The 14684-nt window shown below is 33.3% G+C and overlaps 1 protein-coding gene across 1 annotated transcript; it reads right to left on the reverse strand.

Annotated features, from left to right (window-relative positions):
* Positions 1 to 6212: 6212 nt before the first annotated feature.
* LOC139502670 (uncharacterized) lies at positions 6213 to 10866 on the reverse strand. The gene is made up of 2 exons (XM_071292197.1): positions 10744 to 10866; positions 6213 to 8429 (listed from the first exon to the last, which is right to left on the reverse strand). Exon 2 carries the CDS (start codon positions 8411 to 8413, stop codon positions 6332 to 6334), a length of 2082 nt encoding a protein of 693 aa, XP_071148298.1. The 5' UTR covers positions 8414 to 8429; positions 10744 to 10866; the 3' UTR covers positions 6213 to 6331.
* Between the last annotated feature and the right edge of the window lie 3818 nt (positions 10867 to 14684).

Below are 14684 nucleotides of genomic sequence, written 5' to 3' on the forward strand. Positions count from 1 at the left end.
TACCAGCTAGTTCCCCCAACCTAGCAAGATGAATAACCAGGACAGGGACGAGCATAGTACTGGCCTTGGTTATATATCTCCCCAAACACTGTTTTCCTTGTGTCCAATACTCTTTCGCAACCATAAAAGATTACGACAAATCTATTTTATAAAATTGCTCATTATATCCTTCGCATGATTTGTCCTATTTTTACCGAAGCAATATGAACGCTCCATATGAGAATTTTTCCCCTTATGCATTTGATATAAGTGATATGCATTTCTATCTTGTAAACCATAAGTTATAGAGACCTAGGATCTTTTGATTTGAGGTCCTTGGTTCAAAAAATGAAAATTATGTCAAGGTCAAAGGTCAAGGTCACATTCTAATTTTTGAATTTGGCTTATTTTCACTTTTTCCCAAAAAACGTATAAGATATCAACAAATTATTTTTACTAAACTGTTAGTTGCAACATTTCGTAACACGTAAATTTTGATTGCAAGGGTACGTTGAACGTAAAAGGGAGTGTTCTCCCCTCTTGTTTTTAAAAATATGCGTATGGTGATATAACTCATTTACCAAATTTAATTAAGACCTATGGTCTTTTGATTTGAGGTTCTTGGTTTATGACCTTGAAATTGATCTCAAGGTCATAGCTTAACTTGACGTTCTAGATTTTGACCTTTGCTTTTACCTCACATGTATACATGATAAAGCCATGAGACTTTTGGCAAAAGGTATCAAACCATTTAACCTTGAAAAAAACAACCGGTAGTGACCTTGTGTAAACTGGAAATAGCTATTTTTGGTACTTTGTTAATATAAAAGTATTTAGAACCAGATATTGTTGGAATCAGTGTCAAGTAAATATTCAAATATTATCGGAAGTATTATTTTTTAGACCGGAAGTACCAAATGACCTCCCTTATTTAAAAAATATAGTATAGAAACCATATATTTTTGGAATCAGCGTACAATAAGCAATCAATTGACGATTGAAATGACATTTAAACTTAATTTTACAACTTTCATATTAAAACACATTGTTTTTAGTGGAAAGATGTTCTCTGAACAATTGGTTTTTAATTATTAGGTCTTTCCACTTTTCTGTGGAAAGACCTATTGGTTTTCTTCTGCTTATTATTAGGTCTTTCCACTTTTCCGTGGAGAGACCTATTGCTTTTCTTCTGATTATTATTATTTTTCGAATTTTTTTTCTTCCGCCTAATTTTTTTCCTATGCTGTTTTTTTTGTTTCGTAAGATGTCGCTTGGACATTGGAATATGATATCAAACAGTTTATACACTTTTGAAACCAACTCTGCTTAACCGAATACTTTCTCATATAAGAGTTATCTCCCCGAACACTGTTTTTCTTGTTATACCCAAAGGCTTCGCAACCGTATAAGAAACCGACAAATTTATTTTTCCAAATTGCTCGTTACATCCTCAGGATGTTCTGTTTCATTTTGACTGAACCTGTATCGAGATTCAATATGAGAGTTATTTCCCCTTTTGTATTTGAAATTTTGAAACACATTTTTAACTGGAAAACCATAAGTGATAGAGGCCTAGGGTCTTTATATTTCAGGTCTTTGGTCCAAAAAAATTAAAATGAGGTCAAGGTCATGTTCAAAATTTAGATTTCGGCTTGTTATCTCTCATTTTCAGAAATCTTATAAGATATCAACAAAATATTTTCCCACAATTGTTAGTTGCGACATGTTGTAACACATAAGTTTTAGTCGTAAGGGTACGTAAACATTTGATGCGAGTTTTCCCCCCTTTTATATCTAATATCGGTCGTATGGTAATACAACTCATTAACAATATAAAGTAGAGACCTAGAGTCTTTTGATTTGAGGTCCTTGGTTTATGACCTTGAAATTGAGCTCAAGGTTATATGTTAATTTAACGATCTAGATTTTGACCTTTGCTTTTACCTCATATGTACACATGATTAAGCCATGGGACTTTTTGCATTAAGTTGTAAGCAATGTAACCTTAAATATACAACCGGAAGTGACCTTTTGTAAACCGGAAGTAGCTTTTTTTTGTACTAAATCAATGTTAAAGTATATAGAACCATTTATTTTTGGAATCAGTGTCAAGTAAACTATCAAACAATACCGGAAGTAACAACTTTTAAACCAGAAGTAAAAGATAAACTCCCTTATTTATATCTTTTTTATATAGAAACCATATATTTTTTAAATAAGCATACAATAAGCTGTCATTTGACGCTGAAACTTACATTTAAAATCAAATTTAAATCAAATCATTTTTAAAAAGATTCTTACTGGTGGAAAGACAGTCAATTGTTCTCTGAACAATTGGTTTTTAATTTATTTATTTTTTTCTTCCGCTAAATTTTTTTCCTTCTCTGTTTATTTTGTGTCGCAAGATGTCGCTTAGATTTTTGGAATATGATATCGAACAGTTTATACGTTTTTGAAACCAACTCTGCTTAACTGAATACTTTCCCAAATAAGAGTTATCTCCCTCAACACTGTTTTTCTTGTTATCTTTAAGGCTTCGCAACCGTATAAGAAACCAACAAATTTATTTTTCCAAATTGCTCTTTATATCCTCAGGTCAAAATCTAGAACGTCCACTCAACTTATGACCTTAACCATACATATTAGAGACCTAGGGTCTTTTGATTTGAGATCCTAAGTTTATGATCTTGAAATTGAGGTCAAGGTCATAGGTTGATTGGACGTTCTAGATTTTGACCTTTGCTCTAAATTCATATTTAGACATCATAAAGCCATAGGAACTGACATTTCAACTGAATTTTTAATATTTTCACATCAAAATATATTGTTAGTGGTGAAAAGCGCTTAAGACCTGCAATTGTTTTCTGAACAATTGGTTTTTAATTTTCTCTTATTTTATGAATGTCAAATTCAGCTGATTTTTTCATCGTCTAAAAGAAAGTGTACATTTTATCGTCATGCACTAAATACTACCGTTAACGTCATTTGGCAAGATTTTTTACCGTTATACGTCATGAAGGTGCCCCCATTAATACCCTCCCTTATTCGATACAGGTCCTCATGAATACAGCAATCAAATAATGTTCCACTTTTAAGAACCTTTTTGTCATATAGCTACATGTAGCACTTCAACTGTTTCGATTCTTAAATATCCCTGGCTTTCAATTATTCGGCTTTGAGCCTTCCTCATGGAGGTAAATCCATATGTCCTCAGTCGAGTCTTAATTTGATTTGTTCTTTAAGAAATTTTGGGTTGTTGACCATTCGTTGACTTTTTCTGTTAACTCGCGGTTGTTTTGGACACTCAGTGAAGGGCTCACAGCCTAACATATCATATTTGGACATTTGAGTCAATATGCACAATTCATTTAGAAGCAATTAAATATTTCATACAAATGGTTATAAAATATCAAGATTTTGTGTGTGTGTGTGTGTTTGAGACAGACAAATACAACACCGAAGTGGCATCCGAAAACTACAGATCGTCAAGTGACACTATTAAAACACAAATATAATTATAAAATATGAAAATAGTATATAATGACATTTCTCTCTATTATATTACAAAAATGTGAAAATCTCGTTTTACCTGCACCAGGTGACTTGCAAGCGGAATATTGACAAGCGGGATAATTTTAATGTTTACCCAATTTGCCGGGTAAAATGGCTTTTACTTGTGGCTCCATTGTTTTCAATTTTGACATTAGTTCAATTTTGACATTATAGTTCAACTTTGATATTAGCTCAATTTTAACATTATAGTTCAAATTTGACATTAGCTCAATTTTAACATTATAGTTCAAACTTTGACATTGGTTCAATTTTAACATTATAGTTCAAACTTTGACATTTGTTCAATTTTGACATTATAGTTCAACTTTGATATTAGCTCAATTTTAACATTATAATTCAAATTTGACATTAGCTCAATTTTAACATTATAGTTCAAATTTGCCATTACATGTAGCTCAATTTTGACATTAGTTTTAATAGTTTCTCATAAAAAAAAACTGAACATTTTTAGCAAATGCACAATCCGGCAATAAATCAAAGGTAGCATTCATACGGTAAGGTCGAGTTATAGTCTTAATTGAAAGACAAGACTATATCAGCGTTAGTTTATTTTTATAAAATTGAAACAAAGTGGCCGCCGATAGAGAATTATTTCCACGTTCTGTTTTGATTTTGATCTTTAAAACAAAACAGCAATTGTTTAGACTAAATGCCAATTCAAATCCTTTGGCAAATAGTTTTTTTAATCACATTACGATTTCTTGTAGTTATAAAAGTCGTATCCAATACAAAGATACAAACATCTTACTGTTCACCTTTCAAGAACAAATTACTGAGTGTGGAGGCAAGAAGGGGCCCATACACTTTAAATACTTATAAGTTATAACAGAAATTCAATAAACTTAAATGAGAAAACAGAAAAAAATTAATTTAAAAAAAAAAACCATTCAACAAGGTTTTTTCTATTCTCAATAGTATAACAGTTAACATTAATGTTAATTTAAAGAACAGTTAACAGGCAGCTCTTATATTTTGAAATTAACAGTTAATAAAAGTAAAAAATTGAATAAAATACCTTAACAGAAAAGTAATCCTCTCGGCCGCCTCATCACTAGTAGGTTCCCGTAAAATCTTGAAGAACTATGAAATTATTCACTTACCTGTTCACACGAAGGTGAAAAGTTTAATATTACCCATGACTCGCTATGTCACTTTGAAGTACGGAGCTTAAGGACATACTAAATTAATACCAGTTTTTTTTTTAAATTTGCTGTGCATTAGAGTTCATACACTCCTTTACCATAAAGCTATGTTCAAACTCAGTCTGAAACCTTTTGTTCGATTGTAGCTGTAATAATTTGTAACAAACAAGTCAATCTTTTGATTATTATAGATAATGATTATTAAAACGTGTCACGTTTCTGAGGATAAATTCTAGAATAACTAAATCAACAGGAAAATGAAACATAAACGCATCTCCACTATCAAACTATCTTTAATCACGATTTGAATTCTATAGAAACATCGTTTTCAGGTTAAATATTGTCTTAAAAATAGACCGAAAATTGCCCCGGCGCCATATAACATTTTATTTTCTGAGTAAAAAAATATTCTCAGAATGGATTATATTACTCAGCTAAGAATGACAACTTTTTTCTCTGCCATAAAAAAATATTCTCAACATTGAGATTGAAGCGGAGAATTTTTTTCTCAGTGATGCAAGTCGTAAAATAGGTGTTGAAAACTTTAAAAGGTATACCAAACTTCGCAAAAAACAGGTTTTACAATGTACCTCTTTTGCAATATTGTAAAACATTTATTAACAACACCGTATGGACAAAGGGTCTGAATTTGTATATATCAAGTTTCCTTATTTATAAATCATAAAATATCCGACCAATTTTACAAGATATGTTTCACCTTCCGGAGCATCAGAGCTACAATCATTTTATATAGGTCTTTTTGTTTCAATTATGACGGTCAGTGGCGGATCCAGAGGGGGGGTTCCGGGGGTCCGCACCCCCCCTTTATTTTGGCCGATCAATGCATTTGAATCGGGACAATTTTGCACCCCCCCCTTTGCCCTGGGCTAGCACCCCCCCCCCCCCTTTCGAAAATTCCTGCATCTGCCACTGACGGTGTGGGTTAAAGGGAGTCCTCATGTATCCGTTCCTTGTTTTATATCTTTTTCAAGATTCATTTTTTGGGGTGGTCTTTTCTCTTTCTTTATAATTTAGCAGCGAGTTCTACTCCTTTTACATTATTGTTTTGCCTGATATTACCTTGTCTGCTAACCCGACCCAGACGTGATTTCGTCTACATCGGAATAATTTTTTTCGTCTTGAATATGCAGGAAATATTTGCCATTGGACGTTAAACAACTTACAATCAATCAATCATCTGTTGCGCTCGATTGTTGTGTTAGTACGACTAAATAAATATACGCCCTGTGTTAATACACCTTAGTGTAAAACGTCACGAGTTATAAGAAATATTTTTATTAAGAAACTTATAATGTTTTGCTGAACCAAGGTTTCAATTTCTGTATTACAGATGGTTTGTACCGTTGTCATTAAAAGATTAAAATACAACTACATTCAAGTGTGGTTGTCAATCTAATATAAATAAAGCACATCGACACACGCATCAGAAATATGTTAAAATTGTGAACTAGTTTGTCAATCATTGACTTATATTTGGGTATAAAAATAAGGCAACCAGACATTCCTGCATATTTTATTCACTAAACATATAAATTAAATAACTCTTGACTTTTTTTTTATGCAAACAACTAAATTAGATTCAAACAATTTAGATACGTTTTTTTCTAGTAGACTTCTCACCGAATAACCTTGTAGACCTTTACGCAGTTTTTATCTTTGAACGGAAGTCTATAATAGCATTGTGTAAGCATCAGCTTATCTCCTTTTGGACTAATTGCTAGTTTCCATGGCCACTGAACGCCTTGCTGAAGAACGACGCCCTCGAGATGACCTTCTCTATTGAGCTGGATGACCTTCTGCTGGTCCCACGAAACGATGAGTACGTTCTGTCCGAGAAAAGCGACACCTCGTGGCAGACGAAGTTCCTCGTGAGTGTAACTCCATACTTTCTGACCATTTTTCGTAAGACAGACAACCGGACGGTTCGGATATCCGTTTCTAGTTACCACAATTCTTTCACCATTCGGATCGACAGCAATGTACATCAGGTTATCTGCGTCCATTGGTGTTGTAGATACTCGGAGCCATGAATGGTTGTCACGGGCAAACACGTGAATGGTACGACCGGAACAACAAGCTAGAGTTCCGTTATTATATCCTACAGAATGACACTTGTCACCGACCGTAAGGACTTCACCTGGTACTATTTTGTTGTTCTCAATTTTTTCATGCTTCAGACGCATCGTGTCTGGTAAACAGACGATCACTTCGCTGTCACCGACTGCGCACACATCGCCTGGTGATGTGGCAAACTTTATCAACCCAATATATGCAAATTTTGGATCGAACAGTTTAAGAGAACTGTGATACGAATCGGACAAAACCACGTGACCTGATTTCAAAATGGCTGCGCCTTCTAATGAACATTCCTTTTGATCAGGTACAGAAGCGATAAAGTCGCTCTTGAACTTAGCCGAAATTGTTTTTCCATCTACAGATGAGAGTTCCATTGCTTTTGACTGCGTCAGGTCACTAGCTGGTTTCTCGGAAATTCGCGAAGAGACATCAGAAATGACCGACTTTGTTTCATTTTCTTGTTTAGAATATTCCCTAGGTCCCCGAGAACGGATTTGACGTGGAACATTTGGTTTTCTGAAAGACGGCATGTCTGTAGTACTCCGGACCGAGCGTGGTGTAGGAGCCGCAGTGGAAACACCAGAATATGGTCGTGCTTTGCTCGTCCCCTGTCTGGTAAGTGTAGGACGTTGTGTTTCAATTGGAGCGGCTTTCGCATAAACCTGAGCTAAGCGACTTGGGAAACTTTCTGTATTCAAACTACCAATATGTTTTCCTTGCACCACAGCTTGTTCGAGCGGTCGATTAGGGAGGAATGTGAGCTTCACGTTCTTAAGCGTTTGAACGTGTCTTACTAATTTTGTTTGTCTCTCGTCAAACATTTGCACTTGATCTTTAAATCGAATAATGAAACCAGCTGGTGAGTCCTTATCAATCGATTGTTGAATGGTTTTTAGGGAAGACGTTGCATCGACTAGTATTCCATTACAAATGTCAAGGTCAGATTTTAACGCATGCATTTCTTTCATCTTCCGCTGCGTCATTTCCTGTATAACTTTACTCTCCATTGATTCAAGATAATCAATCATACGTTTTTTAATCTGGGTCAATTGATTTTTTATTTCAGTTTCAGACTTATCAAGAGTACTCAATTGTTCCTTTCTATCACTTAAAATTTTCTCGGTCATTGTAATTTGTTCTGAAAGGAAGTTAATAAATTTTCCGCCATCTGCTTTTCGTCGCGCAGCCGCTACAGGAATTGTGACAACGTCAGAGCATGGCTTGTGTGTTAATGTAGCACACAAAGAGCAAAGTAGCATTTCATGATCCTCACAGTAAAATTCAACTTCTTTCTCGGCGTGAAATGCACATTTCATTGCAATTTCTTCACCTGAATTTTCAAATGCTTTGAGAATACTAGATAGCGCTTCGTTTGTTTGAAGTTCACTCGCCCACGCCTCGGGTGTACTACCTGACAGCTGTCCGAGTGGCATAACATTATTGCAGTCTGGGCAGAGGAATCCTGCAGGACTTTTCTGGCCCTTTGTCGTATGTTCCATGTATTGTTGAATGCATTTTTTACAAAACGAGTGCATACAGTTCAAAGTTTTAGGTTCGACCAATATCTGTTTACAAAGATGACATATCAATTGTTCTTTCGCTGCTTTCAAAACAGCAGCCATTTTGAAATATTAAGTTCTGAAATAAAAACAAAATTGAACATTTAATTTGATACAATAAGTGAATTCTCTTTTATACAAAATTAGTTGAAATATTCATTATCAACTCAATAGACAGTATATTTTTAAATCTGCATATATCATTTTTAATTGTGAAATTAGAAATGTGAAGGAACAAACTAAATTTTATCGAATTCTTATATTATGTATATTTTTATTAACCTGCAGAGGCTATTTCAAGAAAGAGCAAAAAGAGATACAAAACTTAGCATATAGTGGCTTGTGAACCGACGAATAAGCATATGTGTGTTCTCCTGTTAAAATCAAGTCTGAGTTTACTAATCGTTTGTAATTAAAAAATTGTATTTTATAACAATTGTTTTTTAAATTTTACGTTAAGTTTATAAAACAATTCAATTCAAATCTTTATTGCCATAAAACTACATATTTCTAGTATGTGAGTCACAACATAACAAAATGAAAATTAAAAATAACAACAAGATCATTAATATACACAATAAAAGTAAATGTTTTAAGAGTCCCTTGTCCTCAGTCCAATAGACTGTTTTAAAAAGGATCCTAGCTTATTTACCTGAAAGTGTGAAGTTGGGTTGAGTAAATATGTTATTTTATCTATGTCATTTAAATTAATAAAGTGGATATTCTCATTTATCAAAAAATCAAAATAAATTTTTCTATTATTATGGTTTCTATAACAATATAAAAAGAAATGAATTTCATCTTCAATTTGTTTACAGTTTTTGAATAATCTTTCTTCTCTTGGTATTTTAAGGTATCTTCCCTTTTCTATTAATAAATTATGGTAACTTATAATCTAAATTTTGTTATCAGTTTTCTTAATTCAAGTTTTGAGCAAGTTAAATATTTTTCTTATGTATTATTTATTTTTTTACATGTTTATAAATAGTGAGTTTGCTGTTATCCTTTATATCTAATAGTTTATCATTTACTAGTTTTTCATAAAAATGCTTCAATTTTGATTTTATTTGTTCTCTTATATTTTTAGTTATCGTTGATGAGGAATGTGTTTTCAAAGTGTTCAAATCTATACCAGTTTCTTCTACTATATGTTTTACATATGAGAACCAAGAATAAATTCCTGCCGAGTCTAAGTTTTGAGACAAAATAAAGGACTCTTTTAAGAGAGAATTAATTTTATCAGAATATAATCTAATAAGATACAATATAGATTGAAACTTAATATTAAGTTCCAGAGGAAGTCTCCCCAGATCAGCTCTTGCACCTAAATTTGATGAAATTTTCCTAATACCAAGTGTATATTTACAAAACTGTAGGTGTAACTTTTCCTATAGGTGTTTTATCAATGAAATAAAAGGGGTCCAATTGTTTCCAGAGTTATTTGCTCTTTTTTTTTTGCTCTGAAATATGTTATATAGGAGTTTTAAAATGTAACTATAATTAGTTATCAAAGTTACCAGGATTATAATTTAATACGCCAGACGCGCGTTTCGTCTACATAAGACTCATCAGTGACGCTCAGATCAAAACAGTTAAAATGCCAAACAAATACAAAGTTGAAGAGCATTGAGGACCCAAAAATTCCTAAAAGTTGTGCCAAATACGGCTAAGGTAATCTACTCCTGGGCGTAAGAAAATCCTTAGTTTTTCGAAAAATTAAAAGTTTTGTAAACAGAAAATTTATAGAAATGACCATATAATTGATATTCATGTCAACACCGAAGTGCTGACTACTGGGCTGGTGATACCCTCGGGGACGAAACGTCCACCAGCAGTGGCATCGACCCAGTGGTGTAAATAGTTATCAAAGTTACCAGGATTATAATTTAATACGCCAGACGCGCGTTTCGTCTACATAAGACTCATCAGTGACGCTCAGATCAAAACAGTTAAAATGCCAAACAAATACAAAGTTGAAGAGCATTGAGGACCCAAAAATTCCTAAAAGTTGTGCCAAATACGGCTAAGGTAATCTACTCCTGGGCGTAAGAAAATCCTACATAAATAACAGTTTATTTGTTTTTCCTGACCAGTATTAAATGTCAAATCAACAACAAAATAAACTTGTATATTAAATTTAAAACATGGAATCCCCACTCTTTACTATTGTGTATCAGAATATGTCTTAAATTTTATAATAAAGAAACTTTAATTAGCATGGGTCTTAAACCAAAGAAAGAAAAGACGAAAGGAGAGCCCATGCCCCAAACGCATGCGAACTGAAAAGCTGAGGGCAAATCTTTAGAAAATGGTCCTTTATAAAAAATAATGCAGATAAGATTATGTTGACGACGAAATTAGTTCAATAAACAAATAAAAAGTATAATACGAACCTCACAAATGCCGTTGCACAAAATCTTCGAACTTTTAAGTCAAATTTATATTTGGTTTAATGTATTAAAAGTTATAAACTTGTTTCAACCCACATTCTTTAAAACAAATCGATAGTTGTTTATTTGAATTAAATCAATGCACCAATAAATTTTAAACAATAAACAAAAATGACAAGTTCTTTCAACTTGAAATAAGATACCAGAGAAAAGTTGTCACAAGCGAATACACAACATGTGTATCCAGTGAAAACATAACTATAGTCGATTTATTACTTAAACATTTTAAATTTAAATATTGGAGTATAAAGGGGAGGGTTTCAAATGCGATTTAGATTTTTGTAGACATTCTTTATTTTAGTACTGAATGTTTAAAGCATCAATGGTTTCGTAAATACAGAATTATACATTAAATACTAATCAAATAGGATCAGGAAACAAGAACGCTTTTTTTTCTAGATAGGCTGGATTTCTTTCTAACCAAAATTTGGTAAACGTTGTGTGGCGTTTGTTGTTGCTTTCTAAACGCTACGAAAGTAGAAACAATTAAGAGATAACTGTATTGTATTTGAAGCTTTAAGGACGTCCATCGGTAGTTTTACTGTCGCAAATTTAGTTTACCTGGCGACGCGGAGCGGAGACAGGTAAACGGGTATTTGCGACAGTAAAACTACCGATGGACGTCCGCAAAGCTTCAAATACAATACAGTTATCTCTTTTCTAATGCAAAACAAGTTCATAATTAAATTTCAATCATTATTTCAGTGTAAAATCTTCATTAAAGAAAATTCCGCGAAAAGATGTTATCTTCTTTGGTCCCTACACTAGGTGACGTCATAGGTATGCTTCCGGCGTCAAACATAAACACCGGGCGTTTTCTGGCTTCTCTGCCGCTTCAAAATGTAATAAATTTTGATAAAAAGAAAATTTTTAGGCGCAACAAGTGAGTTTTTTGTTTATTATTGTAGAAATAACATGTCAACACATTCCGAAATTCAAAATGTCGGCTTCCTTAGTTACAGACAAGGAGATAGAGAATTTTACGCTTGCTGTCATCCAATCAGAACAATTGTTACAAAATAATTGCATTAGAAATACTTGTTATAACGTTTAATAAGTCTTTACTGACCCTGTTTGAACTTTCAATTATGCGTGCACATGTTGTTGGTAAACAGATTTTTTACAAACGTAGAACAAAATATATCGTTTAAACAAGTTCAAGTTAGAAACAAATGTAGCGTTTGTACTAACAAACGACGAACGACAAACTGTAGACGCATCTTTAGCGATTGTATAGTTTGTCAAAGTTTATGTAAACTTTGCAAACGTATGTTAGAAACAAATGATCAAAACATGTGTGCGCTTAGTCGTTTGCATCGTTTGTGTTAGAAAGAAATGCACCCATAGTTTTATGCTTAACATATAATTAGTTATTTGATATGAATAAAAGGAGGTGTGGCGTACAAATTAATGAGACAACAAACCAACAACACCATAAACAAAAGAAGATGACGATGGACGGCTGTTTTACTTCAAGTGGCATATATTAACTCTGCTGGTTTATTCAGGGCAAGAATATGTCAATGTTATTGTAATATAAATATTAACCCCCGCTTGAACTTAACCGACATGCTGAGCCAGATAAATCTGATTCACAATGTAAGTCCACAGAAAGACATAATACCATACCCGGACATACTGATTATATTCTTACTCCGAGTAAACCAGTCTTTGCTATTTACTGTTTGATGCCGCGTGTTTTGCGGAGAAGCAGCAAATACACAGGCACTTATATCAGAATTTTTTTCCCTATATACCTAAATATAACATTATTAAGGTATATAGGGAAAAAAATTCTGACACAAGTGCCTGTGAGCAAATACTAATTTTAAGTGACCTGACCGTGGTTCGAACACACGACCCCCGCCCCCGCACTAGAGCAGAACACGATACGGTGATAACCAAAAGTCATATCCAACCAAAATTACTCCATTGAAAGTTTAGATCAAAATTGACTAAACAGGTTAAAATTAACAAATACTTTTACACAAATATATATCAATGAAGATGTCTCAAAGTCTTCCTTTCAAACTTTCAAACAAAAGTCCCAATGAAGACTGTATCTTAAATGGTCTCATTCGGCAATCCTCGGTAGAATCCGCTAATTGAGGGTACGGAATCGGCCGAGTTGAAACGAATGAAACGGTCTTTAAACGGTCTTTTTTGTAATTCTTATCGTGAAGTTGCTGTCACATTGACATATCACACATCTCAACCTTTCTTCATTTACTTGCTTAATCAGAGAAACTCCTCGATTTAATTTTCTCATATGAACAGTAATATAGTAGATTGTGAACTCGTTCGGGTCGTCTGTGGTTTAAATAACCGTACCTATTGATTCTCTACCTCATAAGTAAATTTTCTTGAAAAAGAAATTCAGGTTAAACGGTAGACAAACACAACAAATTGAAAAAGATTAAAGATTTTATAAATCCAAGTATATAAACTCATCATAGATACCAGTATTAAAATTGTGTAGTAGTGTTCCAAGTACATTTTCGTCTTATCAAGCAAAGATATAAAACTACGGAGATGTGGTATCATTGCCAATGAGACAACAATTCAACAAAGTTCAATTGAAATGAATGTTAGCAATTATAGTCAAGCTTACGGCCTTCAACAATCACGGAGAAAACCCCATACCGTATACTGAGCATCTTAAAACCAGGGTATCAAACGCCGACAATTACTAACCCGATTTGGTGATAAGCCGCAATAGTACTGCAACCAGAGTTCATTTTTTAAAACTTTAATGGTCCGGAAGAACACACATCTAAATTATATATCGATGGAAAGACAAAAACGTGTACAATAAGAAAAGTTGGGTCGTAAAAATCCAGAGTGGTCACAATTTTGTGAAATTGAGGTCAAAGGTCAGACCTAAAATTATCAACATTTCAACCACAAGGACAAAAAGGAGAAATATTCTGATATTTATTCAATAGAATGCTACAAAAACGATTCAATCATAAGCATATGCTATAAACGATGTTAAAACGACAAATTTGATTACTTATATGAAAAGCTGCCATTACAAAATGGCGTTGATTTGGAACCTTCTGATTTTTTTCCATTTAAGACATAGCAAAAGAAAAAGTGGCCTTTACCTTTTCACATCCATAAACTTTCATATTGTGTATAGTATTTCACTAAAGTATATTACAGAATTATTTTCTAAAGTATAAAACACCAGTTTATCAAATTATTTCAATATTTTTTCCATCTTTGAAAAAAAAAAATTCAAGCGCTGAAACAGTGTTTTTAATTTTGCATCTAAAAGGTTGTGTATTTTGTGAAAATTGGTATCTAGTTATAGATAAATACATATTGTGTATTTGCAAAGTCTGAACAGAGCAGTTATAACACAAAATATACTATAGTCACCCGAGGCGAATGCGAGGTTTAAAAAAATTGAGTGTAAAACAAAGTCAGTTTGGTGCATGATCATTTTTTTAGTTGGATAATCCTGGTAAAAAAGTTAACTCATTAATGTTTTAAGGGAAGGATGAAAAATTATACAATGCAATGCCAATTTTCTAATGTTGTAATTCAAAATCAGTCATGATCCTTATATAACTTTTAAAAGCGACACACAATAGCTCAAGTATTCATAAAATAGGGACATGGATCAATCTCTTAGTCATCATATGCGGATTCAGTACGCGTATTAGCATTACAAGACACTTCCCTTTTTTATAAGAACAAGTTCGGCGCAGGACAGAGTTTGTTCAAAGCAAACACAGTTTTTGAGTACAAATGCTATCTGGAGCGTAAATACCGTCATGATTCGGTCAAACTCGTCAGATATAGTCTTACCTTTGCATAGGAAACACAAAATAAATGTGAGTACAAAGTTTCGATCAATGTTCGTGACCCATATTCCT

This window comes from Mytilus edulis, chromosome 14, assembly GCF_963676685.1.
Source record: "Mytilus edulis chromosome 14, xbMytEdul2.2, whole genome shotgun sequence".
NCBI classification, from domain to species: Eukaryota; Metazoa; Mollusca; class Bivalvia; order Mytilida; family Mytilidae; genus Mytilus; species Mytilus edulis.

Excerpts from the sequence above, each read along its gene's own strand:
- LOC139502670 (XM_071292197.1), bottom strand. The coding sequence starts at position 8,413 with ATGGCTGCTGTTTTGAAAGCAGCGAAAGAACAATTGATATGTCATCTT.